General features: G+C 39.1%; 1 protein-coding gene and 1 non-coding gene across 2 annotated transcripts; both read left to right on the forward strand.

Annotated features, from left to right (window-relative positions):
• Positions 1 to 812: 812 nt before the first annotated feature.
• Pank3 (pantothenate kinase 3) lies at positions 813 to 20,977 on the forward strand. Its single transcript, XM_005071944.4, has 7 exons — positions 813 to 1,216; positions 8,227 to 8,579; positions 10,041 to 10,294; positions 12,228 to 12,404; positions 15,731 to 15,854; positions 17,582 to 17,707; positions 19,097 to 20,977. Exons 1-7 carry the CDS (start codon positions 1,189 to 1,191, stop codon positions 19,145 to 19,147), a joined length of 1,113 nt encoding a protein of 370 aa, XP_005072001.1. The 5' UTR covers positions 813 to 1,188; the 3' UTR covers positions 19,148 to 20,977.
• On the forward strand, positions 12,939 to 13,045 carry LOC121141722. Its single transcript, XR_005878675.1, has one exon. It is a non-coding gene; the product is annotated as a U6 spliceosomal RNA (small nuclear RNA).
• Positions 20,978 to 24,946: the final 3,969 nt, after the last annotated feature.

Here is a 24,946-nt window from a genome sequence, read left to right on the forward strand (position 1 = left end):
TCCTGGGTTTGTTCTAAGAACTGGTACATCGAATCCTCTTTTCTGAAAGTCACTCTCCTCTAATGAGGGGCAGACTGGAGAGATATTGTGAGGCACATGGAACACCGGCAAAGCGCATGTGCTTTCAAGTTTTCTTTTTCCTTTTAATTTGTTTTTGAGACAGGGTTTCTCTGTGTAGCCCTGCCTGTGCCTCCCCGAGAGCCAGGACTAAAGTCGAGCGCCACCACCCCCCTGTAACTTTCAGGTGTTTTGACTGCCCAGTTCTCGCTGTATCTTCACAAAACATATGAATTACCTGTGGCTCAGAAGGCTGCTAGATAACAGTAACTAACACTCAGGAAATAAATGTTACCATCATTAATGACATCATTCCAAACCCAATATTCAAAGTGTTCCTTCAGTAGGTTCCTTCGTGAATGACTTTAGGCCATCAAACGTATTGAGTGGCTTGAACCCTTGAATTTTGGCACAATAACCGTCAAGGGGTAAAGTCGGAGACTGAGTGACAGCCATGACTGTGCCTACAGAGTTCACAGGCCCTCTCTTCTTTCTGGGGCGGCGAGATCAGAGCCCGGGAATTGCCCGGACCGCCCACAGCTGCCACCATTGGCGGCCTCCTTGCTGGCGTGACTGAAGCCCCGCCTCCTTCCCGCTGGGACCACTCTGAGGCGATCTCCGGAAGCGGAGGGGGGCCTAGAAAAAGGGGTTGCGAGGCATCCTGGGCTTTGTAGTCCGTCTGCTCATCGGCTGTAGGAGAGGCGAGCCTCACGCTGCGGAGAACTACAACTCCTAGCAGCCTCGTGGAGAAGGAGGCGAGGGGGCTTGCGTCACGTGGGCGCTGGGCCTGGGCGGGCTACTTCTCAGTGCGGCGGCGGCGGCGGTGGCGGCGGTGGCGGCTCGGGGGACCGGGGCCTTTTGTTTGGAGCGGCTGCGGGGGGCCACGGAGCGGCGAGGCCCGCGGCCTTCCCCGGCTCGCTGGGTCCCGGCCGCCCCTTGCGGGGTTGCGGGGCCGCCCCGTGGGCCGCCCGTCGCCTCAGGCGCCGCCGCCCCGCCCTAGGCCCGCCCCGCCCGGACTGAGGGGGAGGAACCGGCCGGGCCTCGCCGCGCGTCCCTGCCAGCTCCGGAGTATTCGCAGGTCTCCGCTGAGCTCTGCACCCGAGGCTACCCCTCGCGCCTTAGGCTGACGCCATGAAGATCAAGGATGCCAAAAAACCCTGTAAGATGGGAGCCGGGACCCGCGGGTTGGGAAAACGGCCCTAGGAGCCTCGGGCGGAGCGGCCTGCTTTAAGATCGGGTTTGCTCGCGGACGCCCGCCAGGGAGGGAAGGGGGTGATAGCTGCAGCCCCAGCTTGCAGGCAGCGGACTTCCCTACCCCCATGCATGCCGGGCGAGCTTCTGCTGCCGCCCCCCAAGTCCTTTGCTCCCACTTGCTCCTGGAGATCTAGGAGGTACTCGGGAGATTTTTGACTCGGGTTTTACCAAACGAGATTACCGCTACCGGTCCTCTCTTGGCTGTCAGCTAGGGGTTGTTACCTCTTCATTTTTACCGATTTCTGGATTTCCTGCTTATGTCCTTGAAGTCCAGGTGGGTTCCTGGGAGTTTGCACTGTTGCAATTGGACCTTTTCAACGCATGTGCGGTTATCCGCCAGTAGGTAAATTGCCTTGGCAATTTAGAATATCAGCTGGTTTGTATTTGTTTTAGAAAGCAGATAAACAAAATGTTTTTTTAAAAACTTGTACTACAGCTACTCAATTCGAACCACATTAATAACGTGGTAAATACCTTGAGAGCGTTTTTCTGTAATTGTGCATGCATATACTTCAAAGATTCTAACCTTGCTGTCAGAGAACAAACACATCATTCGTAAGCTGCCCTTTAAAAGCCTTTTATTTCTGCAGTTGGTTTATTTATTGGTTCTGTCTTTGTGAATGTTGCACTTACATCCTCTACAAGCTAGGGATGTGGGGATGCGTGCTTCTGCCTATTTGAGGTTTTACACTTCCTAGTGCTTCATGCTATCTTCCCAACTGCTCCAGGATAGCAGCTATAAGGGGGGGGGTATGAACACCTCTTCCCTGCCTGCTCCCATTAAGGGTTCCTATAAGCGGCAGTCTAGAAACTGTAAATGTGGCTTTTTGTTGTTTAAAGATGAGGAAATTGAACTTCGCCGCTGTAACTTTTAGTACCCTCGTGTACTCTCTCAAAGTGCAGTGTTGTTTCTAGTCCACCTACAGGGAGGGCATAGTCTAAATACTTGGGAAACACAAGTTTTGTTTTTGTTTTTTTACCTTTTTAAAAAATTTTAGAGCCGGGCGGTGGTGGCGCACGCCTTTAATCCCAGCACTCGGGAGGCAGAGGCAGGCGGATCTCTGTGAGTTCGAAGCCGGGCTGGACCAATAGCCTCCGAAACAATACAGAGAAACCCTGTCTCGTAAAAACCAAAAAAAAAAAAAAAAATTTAGATTATCTGCCCATTTACAATGAAATGTATTAACAGAGATGTGTGTGTGTGTGTATGCTAGTTTTCAAGGAGTTTATGAACTAAGGTATGGAAGTGTACACCTTTAATCCCAACACATTCATGAAGTGATTGATCTCTCTCTGTGTTCCAGGCCAGCCAGAGTTATGTTGTGAGACCCTGTCTCAAAAAATCAAAACCAAACAAAAAGGAAGCCCATGATACAGTGACTTTAAGTTTACATTTTCTCGCTTAAATGAATGCACCCTAGGCTAGCATGGTAAAGCTCATTTGTCATCACAGCTCTTGTACAGCATGAGACCCTGCTCAAAATAACACATACACAAAACTAAGGCTTCTTACTTAGTGCAGTGATGGGGAATCACTTGACATCTGCCTTCAGTGAACTCATTTTCTCTGCTTTTCCATTGGTTGCCATGCAGTGCTGGCCCACGCCTTTATTAATCCCAGCACTCAGGAGGCAGAGGCAGGCAGATCTCTGTGAGTTTGAGGTCAGCCTGGTCTACAGAACTAGTTCCAGGACAGCCAGGGTTACACAAAAAGAAACCCTGTCTTGGGGGGTGGGGGAGGATCACTTTTGTCATCACAGTTGAATTATGTGTTAATTCATCTCCAGGAGAGAAGAAAAGTAAACGAATCAGTTACCTTCTGGGCCTTAGCCCCCCTCAATGTAATTTTAAAATTCTTTGAGAATTTTATATGTGTATGCGCTATAAATTGCTCATTCAGTGCTTACCCCCACCTTACTTTTCCTATATAATTGTTCTTTAATTCTATTTTCTGAGACAGGGTTTCTCCTGGAACTTGATGAGATCTGCCTGCCTTTGCCTCCCAAAGTGCTTGGTTTAAAAGTGTGTGCCAGCACCACAGGCCCGAATGATTTCTTAAACTTTAGGTTTTCAGCTTATGATTTGCTTGTCTGTGTGCATTGTAACTAGATTAATAAGGTGATGGTAAAAGATGATAAATATATTTAATTTGATGCAGGTTTTGAGTCAGTGCCAACCAAGGAATTAGGTGCTTGAAATTTTTGTTGAGCAGCATTTATGTATCATGTGTTTCTATATAATTTATTTGTAAATTTATTAATATTAAGAATTGTCACTTCCAGTAGATAGTAAAGTACATTAGGAGGTAACAGTTACCTAATGTATTGTAGCTAATTAACTCCCATTAGAAATGAGGAATTTACTAAAGAAAGCAAAAATACTCAAACCTTTCTCAGGGAATCTTAATACTGAAGGTATTGAGATGGCTATATTTAGTCTGTTTAAGAAAACCCAATGAGAAGTGTGAAATTCCATATTTATTTTTTATTTTATGGGCATTGCTATTTTGCCTACCATAAGAGTGCTGAATCCCCTGGAACTAGAGTTACAGACAGTTGTGAGCTGCTATGTGGTTGCTGAGGATTGAACCTAGGTCCTCTGCAAGAGCAGTTAGTTAGTGCTCTTAACCACCTAGCCATTTCTCCAGCCCCAAGTGAAATTCTTTTATTCATGAACTGCATACACACCTGGGATTTACCAATGTGTATGTTACCCATTTTAATATACTAGAAAATTCAAAAGTTGGTAATTAGACCATTTGTTAAATGATACAAGAGTAGCTCATAAGCTGGGCGTTGGTGGCGCATGCCTTTAATCCCAGCACTCAGGAGGCAGAGGCAGGCGGATCTCTGTGGTTTGAGGTCAGCCTGGTCTACAGAGCGAGTTCCAGGACAGCCTCCAAAACAATACAGAGAAACCCTGTCTTGAAAGAAAGAAAGAAAGAAAGAAAGAAAGAAAGAAAGAAAGAAAGAAAGAAAGAAAGAAAGAAAGAAAGAGTGAGTCATAGTTGAAAGTTAGTCCTCTGTGTTCTTGTTGCCTCCTTCATGCCTTTTAAATGTGGTTTAATTATGTGTATGTGTGTGGGTTTGTGTATTCGAGTGCTGCTATCTGTGGGACCAGAGGTGTCAGATCAGCTTTTGGGCTGAGGTTAATTAAGGCAGTTCTCAGCCATCTGAAGTGGGTGCTGGGAATCAAACTCCGGTCCTTTGAAAAAGCAATGCCTGCTTTTAACAGCTGAGTCATTTCTGCAGCCTCTGAATAGTAGTTATTTCTTGATTTAAGGAAATGAATTCCAGAACACTGCTGAGTTGAAAAGATCTCTGTAAAAGTTGGGTATTAGGCTGACAAGATAGTTCAGTCCTTGGGACTGACATGGTGGAGGGAGAACTTACTCTCAGAAGTGGTGACAGAAGTCAGAAGCGGGTATTAGATCCCCTGGAGCAGGAGTTATTGATTATTATAAGCTACTGGACTTGGGTGCTAGGTGTCAAACTCCCAAGAGCTGTGCATGCCTTTTAACCACTGAGCTCTCAAAAGCCCTGTTTTTTATTATTTTAATGGTAAGTATAACTTCAGAGTTCAAATAAACAGGGTTGATGATAAGTTATTCTGCTACTCATATTGCAGAGTAGCCAAAATATGCATTTTAGAATTGGCTATTCGTAACTTAGAATTAAAAAGCAAAAAAAAAAAAAAAACCTTAGTACTCAGTCACAGTTTTAGAAAAGTTAGCGATTTCTAATTCTCTAGAATACATGAAAGCTTCTACTGAAATGGTTTTAAGAATAAGAAGTGTTAAATGCTAATTTGAAGTTTGCTTTCAGGAATGTCAGTATTCTGATTTGTAAATCTGTGAACAGAGGATTCTGGCTGGAAAATGAGTAACCTTTGAACTTCCAGTTGTACTCTAACATTTGTATGTGTATTTTGACACCTATGTTTGACATGAGTCTGAAAGTCTGCAAAGGGCCAATAATGTAGCTCAGAGGTAGAGTACATAATATGTACAAGGCCCTGGGTTTGCTTGAATTACCAGAACAAAAGGTGGGTGAGAGAGAATATGCAAATACTGGCTTTTAGTAGATTTTGAATTTTGGTAAAATGATTTTTGTCCTTTCAACCCTTGAAATCTAGAGTCAAGCGTCCTAGTGGGAGAACTTCTTTTGGTTAGGTTAATACCAGAAAATTTTTTTTTTTTTGAGGCAGGGTTTCTCTGTGACTTTGGAGGCTGTCTTGGAACTATCTCTTGTAGATCTGTCTGCTTCAAACTCACAGAGATCCACCTGCTTCTGCCTCCCTAGTGCTGGGATTAAAGGCATGCACCACCACCACCGTCACCCCCTCCACCCCTGGCAGAAAATTTCTTTTTATCGGTCGTCATTAAAACATGTCATAATAACAAACATGGTTTTTGAAAGATTTAAAGCAATTCTGAGGGAAATTCAGAATTCTTTGATCAGTGTCATCTACTCTTTTTGTTTTGTTCTGTTTTTCCAGACAGGGTTTCTCAGTATTGTTTTGGAGGCTGTCCCGGAACTAGCTCTGTAGACCAGGCTGGTCTCAAACTCACAGAGATCCGCCTGCCTCTGCCTCCCGAATGCTGGGATTAAAGGCGTGAGCCACCAACTCCCGGCCTCTTTTTTTTTTTTTTTTTTTTTTGGTTTTACGAGACAGGGTTTCTCTGTATTGTTTTGGAGGCTGTCGGTCCAGCCTGGCCTCAGAGATCCGCCTGCCTCTGCCTCCCGAGTGCTGGCCCCATTTTTAAACTTAGTATAACTCGTGGCTCACACCTATAATTCCAGCACTTTCAAATCAGGATTGCTGCAATTTAAAAGCCAACTGGGGCTATAATAGTTCCAGGCCAATCTGAGCCATAGCATGAGATCCAACATCCAAAATAGGCCAAAAAACAACTTTAAATAAAAACCATGAAATGCAAAAGAATTGTTTGAACACTTGATAAATGTCTCCTGTTGGTATATTGCTTTGGAAGCATTAGTGGGGATGGGGCAGGAAAATGACTCATAATTTTACAATGACCCTACCACCACCAAGGCTATGTAGACCATGAATGAGTCTCTCAAAGAAGAAATCGTAAATTTTATGAACTGAAAGCAGCTCTTGGTGACAACCACATTCTTTTTACCTAGAGATGCTACTGTATGACTTATAAAGGCCTGCCATTGTCTCAAGTGTCATTCACTGATGTGACCTTTTTGTTACCCATTTTTCCAATACTAAGAAGTTCAGTTTCCTGATTGTTCTTTTTCTTCCCGCTCCTCATTTTTGAGACAGTGTATCTATTATGTAGCCCCAGATACCTAGAACTCCTTGTATAGTCCAGGCTGACCATTGAAGTGCTAGGATTTAAGGTGTACACCACCATGCCTGGCCAATAACTATTTCTATAGAAGAAAGTAGTGAGAATTATGCAGAGACAGAGACTGACTGACTGGCTCTCTGATTCTGGTGTCAAGTAACCTAGGCTGGCTTTGAACTACTTGTGTGTCATCAAGAATAATGAACCTCTGATCCTTTTGCCTCTCTCTGCCTACAGAGTGCTGGGATTGCAGGTGTCAACACTAGCCAGTGCTTTATGCAGCACTCTGCCAATGGCACTGCATACAGGAGCCCATGTGTACCATATACATAAATAAATGGTGCCCACCCAGAAGCAGGTGTCAGATTCCCTGGAGCTGGGCTTATTGGCACTTGTGAGTCACCTGGAATGGGTGCTGAGAACTGTACTAGAAGGGTAGCAAACACTCCTGATAGCTGAGTCATCTCAGCCCAGCACCTAGGAGAGAAGTCCAGAATCTGTAATTTTCAAATAATGCCTAGATGGTTTTGATTTTCAACTCACTTGCCAGGCATCTTTAGTTTTTAAGTGCCTCTTTTTGTTTTGTTTTGAGATAGTTTCTTTGTGTAGGATGTCCTAGAACCTGTTCTGTAGCCTAGAACCAGGGTAGCCTTGAACTGAGATCCACCTGCTTCTGCCTCCAACCACCCTGCTTTTAAGTGCCTCTTAAACTTCATCTGTCTGTCCTGTATATCCCTACTTTAGAAAGCTTTCTGACGTTCAGCCAAACGGTATACTTTCCTTATGGAGAAAATAAATGTTGGCAAAATTATCTATAGATCCAAGACTAAATTTCTTTCCCTAGCATGCAAGGTCTTTTGTGCTTGACTCTATTTTCTCAGCTTAAGTCTTTAACTTCTTTAACTATATTAGGGCTCTGCCTTTGGATAGGCTAATTTTTGTATTTTAGCATTCTCCATATTCAAAGAAACATTAGATTTTTCTCCCCCCAGAGCCACATAGCCCAGTTAGCTGATGTTCTAAACCTGATTATTACTCCTAGCCCAAATGCACTTGTCCTTATATAGGCAATTAAGGGTTGCTAATCCTGTGTTCCAAAGAAACTTAACATGCTGAATGAGCAAAGGAAGGTTTCATTTCATTTTTAAATTTATTTATATTTTCTTATCTGTGCATATACGAATCTGTATCTGTGTGTTTGTGAAAGCCAGAGTGTTGAATCCCATGCAACTAGTATTACAGGTGATCATAAGTTGCACGATATAGGTGGGACTCAGATCCTCTGGAAAGGTGACAAGTGCTTTTATCACCTAGCCATCTCTCTAGTCCCCCAAAATTTCAATTTAACGAGGTAATTTTACCATTGGTTACCTGACATGATTGTAGGACAGGGCTACACAGAAACCCTGTCTTTAAAAAAAAAAAAAGAGGAAAAGCTGTACAAATATAACTGAAGGAAAGGGTTAGTTGCATATAGAAGGTAAGTCTTGGGCACTAAGCATTAACTAAGTGCATGACTCAGAGAAAGGCTAATTAACCATTCATTCTGGTTTGTTTTCCCACTATCAATTTTGTTTATTTTTTTTAATTCACAGCTTTCCCGTGGTTTGGCATGGACATTGGGGGAACTCTGGTAAAGCTCTCATATTTTGAACCTATCGATATCACAGCAGAGGAGGAACAAGAGGAAGTTGAAAGCTTAAAAAGCATTCGGAAATATTTGACTTCTAACGTAGCATATGGATCTACTGGCATTCGGGATGTACACCTTGAACTGAAGGACTTAACACTTTTTGGACGAAGAGGGAACTTGCACTTTATCAGATTTCCAACCCAGGATCTGCCTACATTTATTCAAATGGGAAGAGATAAAAACTTCTCAACCTTACAAACGGTGCTGAGTGCTACAGGAGGTGGTGCTTACAAGTTTGAGAAAGATTTTCGCACAGTAGGTGTCTATTACTTGAAAACCAAAAATTAATGAGAATATTTGGTTCTAAATACAAAGCTGGATTTCTAAGACGGTGGTTTCCACCCTTTCCTAATGCTGCAAGCCTTTAATATAGTTCATGTTGTGGTGAACCCTCCCCCAACCATAAAATTATTTCATTGCTACTTCATAACTAATTTTACTTCTATTAAGAATCATAATGTAAATGTCTGATAAGTAGGATATCTGATGCAACCCCTATAAAAGGATCCGCCCATCCCTGTCTCACAGGATTGGGACCCACAGATTGAGAACTGTTGATCTAGTGTGTTCCTTAAGTTCATTTTCTCTGAGGTATCTGTGCATCACTAGATTTTGACTTGGAACATTTTGTGACAACTTTATGGGCTATCCCCATTGCCCAGGTTTCAGTATGGCCATGGAATGTGGTAGAGCCTATCAGCATGGAGTTGTGGAACAGAGCTGTGTGCTAAGGAGACCCCAGAGAATCTGGCAGTCTTACTTTTACTATCTAACATTTGTTTTCCTCTGTTATTGTTGTTGAGGTTTTTGTTGGTGGGCAGGGGTTGGTTTTGTTTTGAGGTTTTGGAGACAGGGTTTCTTTGTGTAGACCTGTCTGGCCTCGGCCCTGCCCGGCATTTTTGTTTTATTTTTTGTATTCATAATAACTATCTCTATTAGCCATTCCTTAAAATAAGTTATGTTAGTGTGCACCTCTTGCCCTTGAAGTTATAGCGTATATGGCAAGAGAACTATTGAAGAGATACGTGTTTCTGTATTTGAAGTTTTATCACATGTAATTCAGTATTTTGAAATGTCATCCTAGCAAATTAATCCATACATTAGAACTATGTGAGGAATACTTCATGTTTGTATGAATCGATAGGTAAAAATTTGTCTCAGAATAGTCAAAACTAACTCAGGTGAGGTGATCTTAAAATTTGTGTAACTGTCCTGTGCATAGCAAATGCCTACCATCCCATGACCCTGAAGACCCTGTCCACTAAATTTGTCTTTTTTATTTTTTTAAATTTTGTGATGGTTTGTTTTTATTTTACGTGCATGTAAGTCCATACACCATGTGCACATCTAGTGACCAAGATGGCCAGCAGAAGGTATCAGAATCCCTGGAACTGGACTTGTCATGTAGGTGCTAGAATTGAACGCTGGTTGTCTAGAAGATCAGTCAGTGCTCTTAACCCATCTCTGTCCTCTTAAATGTCACTTTGACCCCTGTCTCCTCTCCACTGAAATCTAAGATACCCCAGAGGCAATGCTGCCTTCACTAAGAACTGGTGGATTAAGTGAAATCCTTGATAGATTTTTGACCCTCAACAAATAAAATAAAACATGTAGTACCTTACTTAATACTGAATTTTTATAAAATCTATGAAAACTGTAAGCCAAGTGTATTTGTTTGACCTTTCTAAAATTCTGATTTTTGCTTTTGTCTTCCAGATTGGAAACCTCCACCTGCACAAACTGGATGAACTTGATTGCCTTGTAAAGGGCTTGCTGTATATAGATTCTGTCAGTTTCAATGGGCAAGCAGAATGCTATTATTTTGCTAATGCCTCAGAACCTGAGCGATGCCAAAAGATGCCTTTTAACCTGGATGATCCTTATCCACTGCTGGTAGTGAATATTGGCTCAGGAGTCAGTATTTTAGCAGTCCATTCCAAAGACAACTATAAAAGAGTGACTGGAACAAGGTACTAATCTTTTTGGTTTGATTACATACACAAAAGTTCTAGGGTATATTTTGTTTTATTTATCAATTTTTGGTAACATGGGCCCTCGTACTTGCTACGCAAGTATGTTACACTAAATTGGGCCCCCAGCTGTATATTGCTAGTTCCCTAGTTTTGCCAGAAAAAAATATGTATTTGCAACACCAAAATATGTAGGGGGCTGGAGAGATAGTTCAGCAGTTAGGAGCCCTTGCTATTCTTGCAGGAGACCCAGGTTCAGTTCCAACATCCACATAGCAGCTCACAGCCATCCTTAATTCCAGTGCCAGAGGTTGTAGCCATTGCTGGCACTAGCCACACACATGGTGCAGAACATACATGCAAAGAAAACACACGCACATAAAAGTAACATCATTAAAAAGAATATAGATGTGTAAATTTAAATGTTACAGATCTCTTTTTGTAAGGTGTTTATGAAATGACTAATGGTCAACATCAGTTGGCATCAGAATTTCCATAATGTTGAGTTAATTTTTGTATAGAATAATTCTACTTTTTTTCCTGAGTTTAACAGTAGAGTTGCTAGCAGTGACGGTTAATATTCTGTTGACTATAGTATCTCTTCATATTTTGTTTAATTTTTGCAACATTTCTTTTTTTTTTCTAGTTTTTGTATTTGAGCATAAAGCTTTCCATGTACTGTATAAATTTGCATTTAAAATATGATATCAGATACCGGAGTTGTTAATTATTTTTTTCATTTATCTTTATCTGTGTGTGAATTTATGTGCATCAAATACATGCTGGTATCCATCCATAGAGGCCAAAGAATATCAGATCCTGGATAGTTGTGAGCGGCCTGATCGGGGGATGCTAGGAAATGAATCCAGGTCCTCTGCAAGAGCAGTTAACCTTTGAGCCGCCTCTCTAGCCCTGCAGTTAATTTTTAGGATGAATTTAATGTGAACTCTTTATAGAATAAATTAAAATGTTCTCAAATAAGACCATAACTTTTTAATAACCTGAAATGTGAAGTAAAGGGTTTTATAAGACTTAATTCTCTTACATAATTCATCAATAGGTAGCAATTCCTGTTTAACTATGGGAGCAAAAGTTTTAAAATAATTTATATGGGTTTATGGGGGGGTGTTAATTTTAAAGCAATACACCTGTTGAAATATTTAAATGCATTATAAATACTCTAAAAGCCCACTTTCATACTGTCCTTAACCAATAATTACACAAAACATTTCTTTTGACCAACTACAAAAAATAGAAATATAGGTGAGTCTAGCAAACAAAGATTTTGCATTTAAAGGCTAGAGCCACATAGTTAAACATTTCATGAACATAATCCAAAATGCTATGGGAATAGTATTAAATAAACTTGTCATTAACTTGATGGTAAGCTGGATATATACTTCCTCTAAGTGTTTGGTTCATATTAATGTTCACATATTATAACTGAATTAATTTCATCCTAATTGGGCAACTAAATCTTTCACAAAGTCATTTCTTGGGAATTTATAAGCACAGATTTCCTTCCTTGTGTGGTATTTTTAGGACACAAACACCCATTTTGAGTCTGTTGGACAAGCTGGCCCAGAACTCAAGATCTTGTCTCAGCTTCTCTAGTGTTGACAGTTGTAGCATGCATTATCTCACCAGCCTATTATTAGTATTTCTTTTAATGCACACACAGTAGTGTATTTTTAGCAATTACAAAGTCTAAACTATTAGATTCAAGGTGGGGTTTTTCTCCCCAGCCGACTTAAGCTTTTGAGATGACAGGTTTGGTTTTACTAAGTAGTTTTCTCTTGTTTTTTATCATGTTGATATGTAACCATGTTTTCCCTGTGTTTATTCAATAAATGAATATTGTCTTTTTTACTTTGGGAAAGAAAATAACATGCAAGTTCAGTTTAACAAGATTATCTTCTTTTACTTTATTTAGCCTTGGAGGGGGTACCTTTCTTGGTTTATGCAGTTTATTGACTGGCTGTGAAAGTTTTGAGGAGGCTCTTGAAATGGCATCCAAAGGTGACAGCACCCAAGCTGATAGACTGGTTCGTGATATTTATGGAGGAGATTATGAAAGATTTGGTCTGCCAGGTTGGGCTGTGGCATCTAGGTAAGTTATTCAAGTTGTCTATTTAGTTTTTGGGAAATAGTGTCATGGGGTTTAAGGGTGATTTCCTTTACTTTGTTTAGAGTCAAGTTTTAGACATTGAAGTAGTTTAAAAATAAAATACTCAAGCCAGGTGGTAGTGTTGCAGCACTTGGGAGACAGGAGGATCTCCATGTTTGAGGTCAACCTGATGTACAGAGTAAGTTCCAGGATAGTCAGTGCTACACAGAGAAACCCAGGCTTGAAAACAAGTAAATTCATTACAGAGTTTACCCTCTGTTCACCCTATAAAAAACTCCTTGTGCTGGTGATATTTTTCAGTGGAGGAGCATTTGCCCAGTGTGCCCAAGGCCAGGGTCAAAAAGCAAAAACAGGCCAGGCTGTGGTGCATGCCTTTAATCCCAGCACTTGGGAGGTAGAGGCAGGCGGATCTCTGCGAGTTCGAGGACAGCCTGGTCTACAAAGCGAGTGCCGGGACTGTTGCACTGAGAAACCCTTTCTCGAAAAACAACAAAAAATCCACAAAAACAAAAACAGGTGCTCACTTTGGCAGAACATATACTAAATTTGGAATGATACAGAGAAGATTAGCATGGCCCCTGGGCAAGGATGACAAGCAGATTCATGAAGCTTTTAAAAAAATCCAGGAAAACAGAAACCTTGTATTCTGAAACACCCATCTCCTGTTGATATTTGAAAATACAAATCATATTCTGTAATCCTGCTTATCTAAAAACTTGTGTCACTACGTAGCATGTTATACATACTCTAATAAAGTAGTCACACATTGGCCGGGCGGTGGTGGCGCACGCCTTTAATCCCAGCACTCGGGAGGCAGAGGCAGGCGGATCTCTGTGAGTTCGAGGCCGGGCTGGACCGATAGCCTCTGAAACAATACAGAGAAACCCTGTCTAGTAAAAATAGTCACACATTATAGAAATCTTTCCATGTTCATGTTGTCTTGTGTAGCTTACATCCAAAGGTAAAGCACAATGCTTTTTACAGTTTTGTTTAGCAGCCCCTCCAAATGGTGGTGTTTTCTTTTTTTTCTCCACCTAACCCACAGGTAAAAGAATATTTTCCTACTGGTGAACTAGTATTCAGTGAAGCAGCATTTTAGTGTGATTTTACTTTGTATTTCTTTTGCTAACAGTGAAGCTTAGAACTGTCTGTGGTGCTGTTAGTGATTGTTCATGATCTGGTTGGTTTTTTTTTTTTTGGGTCTGGTTTGGTTGGTTTGTTGCAGTTGAATTTATCAATCTTGTGACAGCTGGATATTGATTCATAGTAAGTCCTCCACATTCCAGATATATGAAGGAATTAACCTGTATTTTCTATTTCTGGTATTTTAATGTATTTTATAAATCAGTCTTTGCTATGATATAAACAATCATGGTTTGTAATTTTTCTTACAGTTTTATGTGATAGATCCAGTTTTTCAATTTTTTCACACATACCTAATATCTAGTCTTATTTTTTCCTCTGATTAGAGATGAATTCTCACGCACTAGTTTTTTTTGTTTTTTACTTGGATGACTCAGTGGGTAAGGATTACTGCTACCATGCTTGTCTACCTCAGATTGATCCCTAGAACCTACATAGTAAAAGGAGAGAACTAATTCCTACAAAGTATTTTCTGAATTCTGAATGTGTGCACACAGACAGGGAGAGAACAAATAATGTTTGAAAAATGATATCTTTATGATACATCTTTCTATAACAAAATTTAGCTGTTTAAGGCACTTTTGTGCCTTTCAGACATTTAAAAAGTCATCTATGTATTCATTTAAATTTTTCCTGAACAATTTAAAGTTTTGTTAGCATATATTATTTTACACATAATGGGTCTCAATTATGGCATTTTAATTTGTAAATGTAATTTTTATTTTTGCAAGACAGGGTTTTCTCTGTATTCCTGGCTGTCTTAGAACTCACTTTTAAAGGTGTACTCTACCACTGCCTGGCTAATATAATATGTTCACCCATATTACTCTCTCCTGTCTCCCTCCCACTCACATTGATCCTCTCCTAAGTAGCTAGTCAGTCCCCTTTTACTTTTGGGGTTTCTTTTCATGACCTAATGAGTCTAATGTTGCTTATTGGTATGTTGGCAACATAGCAATGGCTATGTAACTGAAAACAGTGTGTCATTCTCCTGCCCCATCACCTTTTAACTGCCTTTAGATCCTCAAGGAGGAGTGGAACTTCATGAATCTCTCCCTGTGTTCCTGTATGTTTATATTTGCATGTGATTTCCGTTAGATTCTGATTGGCTGTTGCTTGTCAGAGTATCCAGTGCCCTCTAGAAGTAGTGGACTTTGCCTCCTTAGCACATCTCTCTATTCTCAGAGACCCTTCACTCTTCACAACTGATGTCACTTGTGATTTCATGTTTTGTTGTTTTCATGTGACATTAACCTTGATTGCTTCTGTCTAGAATGTTCTTTCTTTTTTTCTCTAAAATTTCTTTTTACTGAGGAAACATTCTCAATTTTTTCTCCTTAACAACAAAAAACGCAATCCTTATTCTTTCTTGCTCCCTGTGATTTGGTTTGTCTGTTGTCTTGTTACACTTAGTGTCTCTGTAGCCCTCCTCTATGTGATTCTCATTGTCCGTAGGACACCAAGCAAGCACTTGGAAGGTAGTTAATGCATGCCACATGTCAAATGGCTGCATTTAGATATATTGGCTTTTAGTAAGATGGACAGTTCTACTTAATTTCATCTTTATTTTTACCTTTTCAAATGTGGCTAATAGATAATGAATTAATGTGGCACATATTTCTGTCGCACGGTGCTACCCTAGTGAGTATACTGCTTGAGGTACTTTCGGGTCTGTATCTCAATGCTTGGTGTGTCATAAATGCTGTGTTACTGAAAGAAGATTTGACATTAGAGTTGAAATCATCTTTAACAATATTTTTTGTCATTATGGCCAGCCTGGGCCACAGAGCAAGTACCAGGATGGGCTCCAAAGCTACACAGAGAAACCCTATCTTGAAAAACCAGCAAACAAAACAAACAAAAAAGTCACTGCACTTTTTTCTTGGTTTCCTAAAATAATCTTAATTTCCTTGTTGTATCTGGATTTAATGTATGGATATAATGGAAATCTTTGCTTCCTAGTAACAAGTCTGTTTCTTTTTTAAAAACTTTTAATTCTGCTTATTTCTTATGGATATATTTGTTTTGAGCTGATCCCTGTGTGTTCATGCTCTTTTGACCCTAATTGTATAGAGCTATTATAGATATGTAAGTTAATATGTGAATTATTAATTATTACCAGTAGATTTAACTTGTTTCTCTTGTTTTTTGTTTTTGTTTTTCAGTTTTGGGAATATGATTTATAAGGAGAAACGAGAAACTGTTAGTAAAGAGGATCTGGCAAGGGCTACTTTAGTTACTATTACCAATAACATTGGTTCTGTGGCCCGGATGTGTGCTGTTAACGAGGTAAGAAGACATCCAAGAACTTTCAATTTTACAAAAATCATCTTGACACAGTGGTGTGGTGTATGCTTTTAATCCCAGCGCTCAGGAGTTGGGGGCTCTATGAGTTTGAGGCTAATCTACATAGCTGTTTCCAAGCCATTGGGGTTATAGAGACCCTGTCTTTTTGTTTTGTTTTGTTGTGAAATAAAAAATAGTAGATTCTTGTGCATGTGATAGAACTCCTTAATTTCCAATGAGGTCTCCCAGACTGAGATCCATTTCTTCACATTCTCAAATGGATAAAATATCTTGTTTGTTTGTTTCTTCCTTTTTAATGACAAATACAGCATTCAGGAGGCAGAGCCAGGTAGATCTGTTTGAGGTCAAGGGCAGCCTGGTCTACAAAGAGAATTCCAGGCCAGCCAAGGCTACACAGTCAGCTTCTGCTTTAAAATAGTCAATAAAAAGAAGGAAAGTAATATGACAAATAGTGAAAAGCCCTTGGTGTTCATTCCCCTGCCCTGCAAAACAAAAAGAAACTAACTTGGAGGCCAGACATAGGACAAATAATTACTTATTCTCAAAATGTCTTCAGAAATGAATATACAGCCTAAGTGTAACTATAACACATTTTGAGATAGCTATTGAGAAAAGCATTGTGGATTCTTTGTTTATAATAATGGAGTGTTCAGTTAGTGGAAGACTTGGAAAGTTTCTTACTGCCCTCGGCTTCTTTACAGTGCTGCCTTGTTGCATATGGATCAAGCAGCATTGTACAGGGCTATGAAGGCATTGAGACTTGTTCTTCACATGTGGTCTGAGGTGATGTGTGTTGCTTGCCTTCAGAAAAATGGAGGGTTGGGGAGATAGCTCAGTGACTCTGTGCAGAGGACCTGGATTTGAGTCCCTAGCGCCCATCTAAGAAGCCTGGATATGGCTTTGGACCTACAAACCCCAGTAGGTATGGATGGGAGAAAGGAGGATCCCCAGGGCTTGCTTCAGTAGCAGATACTCTTAACCTCAGCCAGCTCTCCATCCTAAACTTTAATTTTATGTGTATGGATATTTTTCCTGCATATGTGTCTGTACTCCATTCACATGCAGTGCCTGTGGAGGACAGAAGAGAGCATTGAATTTTTTGGGACTAGTGTTACACATGGTTGTGAAAAGCCAACATGGTGCTAGGAACTGAGCCATGGTCCTGTGGAAGATCAGTTTGTGCACCTAACCACTGAGCATCTCTCCAGCTTCCAAACTATGTTTTAGTTGGTTTATGCTTCCTATTCCTCCATCTCCACATCTTTCCCTTTCTCAGCTTTTATGTTACCCACCCTTCATGGTCCCCTTCCCCAATCATTGCTATTGTCCAAATCTGTGGAGGGACCAGGGTGCATTGCAAGGTACATCGTTACATCATAACTGGATATTACTTTTTAGATCAATGTTAGGTTTGCAGTAAAACTGAAAAAGGAATGTATAGGCTGTCAACACTATGAGCACAGCCTCCCTGACTCAGCGTACTCTGAATCTTGGTACATTTGGTTGTAGTCCAAGAACATGTAGGACATGACATCAACATTAAAATTCAGAGTTCATATTTGACATTAGAGCTCATTCTTTAATTATCTAATTTGTGAATAATCAGAAATATAGAACTGTGTGCCAAAAATTAATAGGCACTAATGAATGACATTAACATTCTTACGTAAATATTTTAATGCTCTAAAAGTCACTTTCTTTTCTCTCAGAAAATAAACAGAGTTGTCTTCGTTGGAAACTTCCTACGTGTTAATACTCTCTCTATGAAACTTCTGGCATATGCTTTGGATTACTGGTCAAAAGGTCAATTGAAAGCATTGTTTCTAGAACATGAGGTATGAAAACAATTTTTTGTAGGCTAAACGGCATGTTTTGAATGAAAAATTTCTACATTTCTATATATCTTACATATGTAAAACTGTAAATATATATGCATATGTGGAGACCACAGGACAACTTCAGGTGTCATCTCTCTGGCATGGTGAGGCTATATTGATTAGACAGCAAACCCCAAAGATCTGCCTCCCCACATCTGGGCTCGTAGAGATACACCACGACACCTGGCTCTTTTATTTATATTGGTTTGGGAAATCAAACTCAATTCCTTGTATTTATGGAAGGAGCTATTTTCCCAGGCCCGGGCTATGTGTTCTAACAAAGAAAATTCTTTTTAATTCCCTGACCCCGAGAAGTAACTGTTGTTTTCCTACTTCAGCTTGGTGGTACACTCCTATGATCCCAATATTCAGGAAGCAGAGACAAGATGTTAGCCTAGGTTGAAGTCAGTCTGCTTTATATTAATTCCAGGCTAGCCAGTATTACATGTCAAGACCCTGTGTTCAAACAAACAAAAAACCAAACAACTCACCTCCAAGCCTTTTTTCCTATTTATAATATCCAGTTAAATTCCATTATGTACAATTATTCAGTCTCATATAATGAAATCAAATGTTTACATTATTTTGAATTAATAAAATTCAAAGTATTGCTACAATAAGTTTCCATATCTCATTGTCCGGAACCTCAGTATAAAATCAGAATGGTATATTCTCTGACACTTCTACAAAGCACACACTGAAAGTGTCAAAGCTCCAAGGAATTTTTGTTTATTGACTAAAGGGATGGTTTGCTGTATTAGTTGTGTAAATGTTAGTGTCTAAAAGCCACAGCTTAAAAGTTTTCAAAACAGGGCAGTGGTGGCACACACTTTTAAATCCAGCATTTGGGAGGCAGAGGCATGCAAATCTCTGAGTTTGAGGCTAGCCTGGTCTACAGACAGCTAGGACTGCAGAGAAACCCTGCCTTGAAAAAACCAAAATAGGTAGGTAGGTAGGTAAATAAGTACAAGAGTGTATAGAATGCAATCTAAAATTCTTTATTGGAGTCTGTAGTAATGACATCCTTTTGACCTCAAATTTTATTAATTTGTGTCTTTATTTTGTCATATTAACTAAAGTTTGTCAATCTTACTAACTTTTCCAAAGAACCATCTCTTTGGTTGATTTATCTTTTTTGTGGTGAATTGAGGCCATTTACTTACATTTAAGGCTATTGATTAACAGGGAGGGGGGATGTTGTTATTTTTGAAATGACAATGCTGTTTTTTCCTGAATCTAGTTTATCTTTTGTTTTGTTGAATGTACCCTTTCATGTATTCATGTGAAGAAGGCTGTAAACGTGTTAATTTAAAAGCTACATTGTCTTAAACTGTTTAAATCATGCAGGGATACTTTGGAGCTGTTGGTGCGCTTCTTGGACTGCCAAATTTCAGCTAAAACATCGGAGATCTTTACTAAGAAATGTCATCTAGGAGGAAGTGATCCAGAGACTACATTCATTTTTTTGTCACTGGGAACCAAAGGATAAAAGAGTAACGCTATTTGTGTCGATCTTAAATGTCAGAACGGTGAGCTTATGAGCTTTGCCACCTGGAAAGACCTCTGTAATGAGAAATACTCCTCATTGATTGTCCCCTTGTGTGTATATATAGCCAGCGTTCAATCCTAAATGCAATACAGCCTCTTGATTGTTGAATTTTTCTCAAGAAATGATTTTCTATTTATTTGATGTAGCCAACATTGTAGTACTGTATGCTCAAACACAAATCTTCAAGTCTCAGAAATGTTTGCTTATGCAAAATAATTAATACTAAACATTTGTTTTGAGTCTGTTTTATGTACGTTTGGTTACTAGTGAATAGGAAGTTTCATACTATGTATCGTAATTTATTGTACTGGCAATCAAAGATGATCATTTTCTGTGACTTTAGGAATGTTAAGGCAATATGAAGTATTAACTATGGTAGTAGTTTTATAAACATCCCCCTTTTAAAAAGCATGTCTATATGGCCTCTCCCCTTAAGTACACTTTTCTCTCAGTTGATGAGTTGAAATAACGTGTTTAAACATTAAGCTGAAGTTTTCTTTTGAAATTTTTGCACACATTTGGTGTCGTTTCATTTTCTTTATTTCATGCGTTAATCAGTATATGTGTTAAGATGTTTACTGTTTTAAAATTGGGGCATAATCACATGCTTTGGAATCTAATTAGGTCTTTGAAAAGTGTGAAGACTGTTCACATGGAATATGGTTAGAGTGGGTGACATTTTGTTCTCTTTCTACCATGTGTATCTCAGGCCCGAACACACTTTTCATTAGGTCTGAACTGTGAAAGCAGATTTCATCCTGCTATAAGCAGTAGCAATGGACAGAATCAGATATTATCTAAAAAGATATTTTGAAACTGTGGGGCATTTAGGCAGTATTGCTGAGTTACAAATGGATCAATATTCATGTTTTTTGGTTATAAAAGCATTGCAGATCCAAAATTTGTCTTTCCTTCTATCTTGTAATTCATTCTTGGTTTTGAATTCCTGATTTTACAATGTTAAATCTCTCAAATTTCACATATGCAGTAACATTTTGGAGACCAGTAGTTCCATAAAGTTGAATCTGTAAGGGAAATGGACCTGTATTAATTACCAATATTTCTGGAAATAACCTTCGAGAGGTTAGAGATTGTTTACAATTTAAAAAGTATTTCAGTGTGGTTTCTGAGACCCCAGTGTTTAGTACTGAGAAGTTTCCACCAGACTGTCAAGAGGTGCTTGATAAGACAGTTGTCTCTGTGTGTAGTTTTCACATCTTATGTGCAGGTATTTAAAATGCAGTTTTCTTTACCTAAAGATATGAGCATACAAATAGTATCTGGGGAGAGAAGCATATGAAGAGTATTTGCCCTTAGAACTTTGAAATCAGCCCACTCAGACATTTACGTTTACGATGTTGTCTTTGTCAGTGTTTGCATAGAAATGGCCAATTCCAGCCAAATGCAACCACTTCCTTTACAGTTTAAAGGTTTTGACTCAAGTGTTTTTGCAGATAAGAAAATAACAATGTTAGGAACTGCATATTTTCTACCTGTGGAAATTTTATACATCAGCAACTATAGGTTTAGGGCTGTCGTTAAGAAAAGATTGGTGTTCGTATTCACTTGATCACTATACTTAAGTTAATGTGACACATAACATTCTGTCAATTTGGAACTGAAATTATCTACTAAGATCCATGTAATGCCAGTCAACTAAATCATCCATTTTTACCTTTTTCCAAGTGTAATCTGTAATTATGAATAAGAACACAGAATCATGATTGATAAAGGCTGCCAAGCGTCTAATCTGCTTTACATTGCTCTTGAGAAATTACCTGTAAGCATGCTGTCATAAATAGGTTTGCCTCTAAATATCAGTCAACCTAATTTAAGGTCTGTGAGGTGGTTTTGTCCTCCCCTCCCCACCTTGGTTTTTCAAGACAGGGTTCACAGTGTAACTCCTGGCTGTCCTGGAACTCACTATTAATACCAGGCTGGCCTAGAACTCATATCCACCTGTCTCTGCCTTCTAAGTACTGAGATTTGTGCACCACCACCACCTGCCTAAGGTCTGTGTTTTGTTTTGTTTTGTTTTGTTGTTTTTTGTTTGTTTGTTTTTTTGTTTATACGAGACAGGGTTTCTCTGTATTGTTTTGGAGGCTGTCGGTCCAGCCCAGCCTCGAACTCACAGAGATCTGCCTGCCTCTGCCTCCCAAGTGCTGGGATTAAAGGCATGCGCCACCACCGCCCGGCCGGTCTGTGTTCTTAAACAGTGCCATTTAATAGAAAAAATATAAACCATATGTAATTTTATATTTTTAGTAAACACGTTAAAAATTAACAAATAGATGAAAGTCATTTTAGTACATGTGTTTTTTTTTTTTCTTTTTAGCTGATACATCTAATGTGTTATTTCAATGTGAAATCAGTGCAAGAATTTATTGGGAGATATATTTTTGCCCTCTGTTGTTTATTTTTATTTTTAATTATTTAGTCTTCAGTTGATGTACATTTTAAATAGTGCCCACCGTGGTTAGTGTTTTTCTAAAACTACTTCTGCTTTTGTTTTTGAGACAGAGTCTCAACTATGTAGCCCTAACTGGCCTGGAACTGGCTATGTAGACCAGGCAAACCTTGAACTCAAAGAAATCCACCTGCCTCTGCTTCCTGCATACCAAGATTAAAGGTGTGCTAGAATTACTTAATATTTAGTGTCCATGAAAACTTTAGAATGTGTGCTTTTAAAAGAATGTGATGGGGTATGTGGGACTTCTTTTTTTAAATATAAATAAGATCATTTATTTGGACCAGTTTATTTTACACAGACAAGCTGTTACTGACTATTGCAAAAACATTGTATGTTGACATCATGTCATCTCTTATAGTGTAAGGGATTTTTCTAATATCTGATACTGATAAAACTGCCTGTAATAATCTTAGTAGTTAGCAATCTCCAAACTAATGAATTTCCTTCATGGGAATAAAATTAATTCTAAGAACTTAGTTTCTCAAGTTTCTGAGTTTTGTGCAGTCAAATTTGAAAGATTACCAAGAAATACTTTTTAACTCATTGTTATCTTTTATATATACAGAGAATCTTTATAAAAATTCTGATAACTCTGAAATGCTAAGAGCATTATTAGCCATGGTTTTGGTGATAAAATGCACACACACAGATCTAAAGCACCACCATTCCCCCAAATGATGCCTTTTAACTAGTTGACTCCAAGCTTCTAGTACACAGGTCACACAGGTTAGCATGGCATTTCCTTTCTCAGCTACTCTAAGTAGGTGGAGAAGTAGTGGATCCCTCCATTGGATGAAGTCATTGCCAAGGCCAGTAGTGTGCATGATAATTGAAAGCCACCCTCTCAAGAGGTTCTCATTATTTGCAAAACCTGGACTCTTCAGAAACACTAAATTGATGTTGCCCATGAGAATGCATGTAATTGTTGTGTTTGCGGAACCCATTTATTTCTAAAAGATAATGCTGTTTGGAGGGGTTACATTCTTAGGTGGAAAGCTTGGCCTGGCCATAGTTTCTAAATGTCCCTTGTAAAACCACTTTGTTAGAAACAAAGTTCCTTCATATTTAGTTTATGTGTATCTTTTTTTCTTTTGTTGAGCACTTTATTTTTGTTAATGTGTTGAATTTGCAAATATAATTCAGAAATTCTAAGTTATGTAAAAAAATTGATAAAGCATAATGAAAATGAATGTCCATTACTTTGCATTCAACTTCAGTTTTGTGCTATATGTAAACAAAATACATTCTTTTTGAAAATACTCAGATTTTAAGGTGATTGCTTTGAAGTGTTGATGTTGTCTTTTCCCAGCTAAGCTCCTGTTCACTGAGTGTGGTTTGTTCTGATAGTGATGCAGATAGGCTAGCTTCATTTGAGTCATCAGATAATTTTCAGTTTGTTTTGGTTTTTGCTTTTTGAGACAGGGTCTCTCTGTAGTTCTGTCTGTTTGCTATGTAAACCAGGCTGACCTAAAATTCATAAGAGATCATCCTGTCTCTGCTCCCAAGTGCTGGTGAGAAAGGCATATGCCACCACTCCTAGCTTGCATTACACAATTAACAAAATTACTTTTTGTTTGCTGTTTTTAACAAAAATTGTCTTTCCAATGAGTCTCACAGTGTCAGTAATAACATGAACTCTTTTTTTTTTTTTTTGAAGATTGTGATAGCTGGTACAAAACAGCAGCATGAAAAGAGGTTGTCCCAGGTTTTCTGCTGTCTTATTTCTACTTTTAAAAGGTTAAAATGTTTTGGAAAGCACTCCCTATTGCTCGCGCTGTGCTGTCTTGTGTATTCAGTACATGGTGGAGTTCAGAATTGATAGTGTTTTATAGTGTGCTGGTCGTTGTCCCGGCTTCTTCATTTGTAAACTGGGAACTCAGTGGCTACCATGCATGGGAAATGACATAGTTGTCAGGAGCCTGAGAACAGCTGCCTCATTCCTGGCAGTGCTTAGGATGACTTACATGTTTTCAGATGCTGCTTATGTAGTTTAACAGTTCTGCCTTTTATTATTATGTATTAAGAAGTACTTACAAAACCAGAAAAATACTATTCCCCTATTAGTGCCTATGATAGCTATTGGAAAGTATGTGTATACATTCATCTGTAAAGTACCTTAAAATTTAGCTACTAACCTAAAAATTATGTAGAAATTACTAATCATTTGTAAAAAAGGAAACTAACTACCCCTCTAAATTCAGAGTTAAAGCCCCTCTGAAATTATTGCATTTGTCCAGCACACAATTCCCAGCCACATTTACAAAAGGAAAGTGGAATTGCCTGCAAGCAGATTGAGATGGGTTACAGTTCTACCTAATGAGGCAGGCAGAAGACCCAAAAACTGAGTTTGATGGGAGAGACCTGTGTCTGACAGCAATGTCCTTCTAAAAGTCAGTGTGAGCTGATGCTGGAATCTTGCTGCTGGCTCTTAGCACCTTGCTTCATTTACAGACTTTTTATTTTCTAAATAAAGGTTTTGGTTTTACATTGCATGCTGGGTGTCATTGGCCTTACCTACATGTAAATCACTGGTCTTCTGCAGTAGATGAGGTTCAGATACATGGTCACTCATACCCACTATGTTTGAGCTAAGTGAATTCCTTGCAGTTTAACTGAAGTTGAAAGGCATTCTTTCATTTCCTAGGAATTTTCTCTCCCATTTTGGGCATCTTTTTTTTTTCCCTGAGACAGGGTTTCTCTGTATTATTTTGAAGGCTATCCTGGAACTCACAGAGATCCGTCTGCCTCTGCCTCCCGAATGCTGGGATCAAAGGCATGCGCCACCAACGCCCAGCTTTTTGGGGCATCTTTTAAATCCTTATTTACACATGTCACTTCAGTGTAAGCTGCCTTACTTTGTTGGTTGCATTATTCTTGTTAGGTCCAAGCTTTGTTATGTTTAGATCCTTCTGATATTAAATCTTTTTGTAAAAATGTATGATGTGCTATAAACTTTATGCATAATAAGACTAAGTTATAGCCTATTGTAACCTATAAAACATTTCTTGTAAATTATCTAATTTATTTTTCCATTTATGTACAGTTTCTTAATGTAAATTTTTAAAATATTTGTTGTGGCCTGCTCTGTAAACATTCCCACACTTTTTCTCTTAGTGCTTACTGCATGATAGAATCTTGGGTCCTTGTTTGTACCATGTAGCCAGCCTTTAAGCAAACT

This window comes from Mesocricetus auratus, unplaced genomic scaffold, assembly GCF_017639785.1.
Source record: "Mesocricetus auratus isolate SY011 unplaced genomic scaffold, BCM_Maur_2.0 Super-Scaffold_100007, whole genome shotgun sequence".
NCBI classification, from domain to species: Eukaryota; Metazoa; Chordata; class Mammalia; order Rodentia; family Cricetidae; genus Mesocricetus; species Mesocricetus auratus.

Bases quoted from the DNA above. Each gene is read 5' to 3' on its own strand.
- Pank3 (XM_005071944.4), top strand. From the start codon at position 1,189: ATGAAGATCAAGGATGCCAAAAAACCCT. The intron at 1,217-8,226 runs GTAAGATGGGAG...TTTAATTCACAG, and splicing joins CAAGGATGCCAAAAAACCCT to CTTTCCCGTGGTTTGGCATG. The intron at 17,708-19,096 runs GTATGAAAACAA...TAAATCATGCAG, and splicing joins CATTGTTTCTAGAACATGAG to GGATACTTTGGAGCTGTTGG.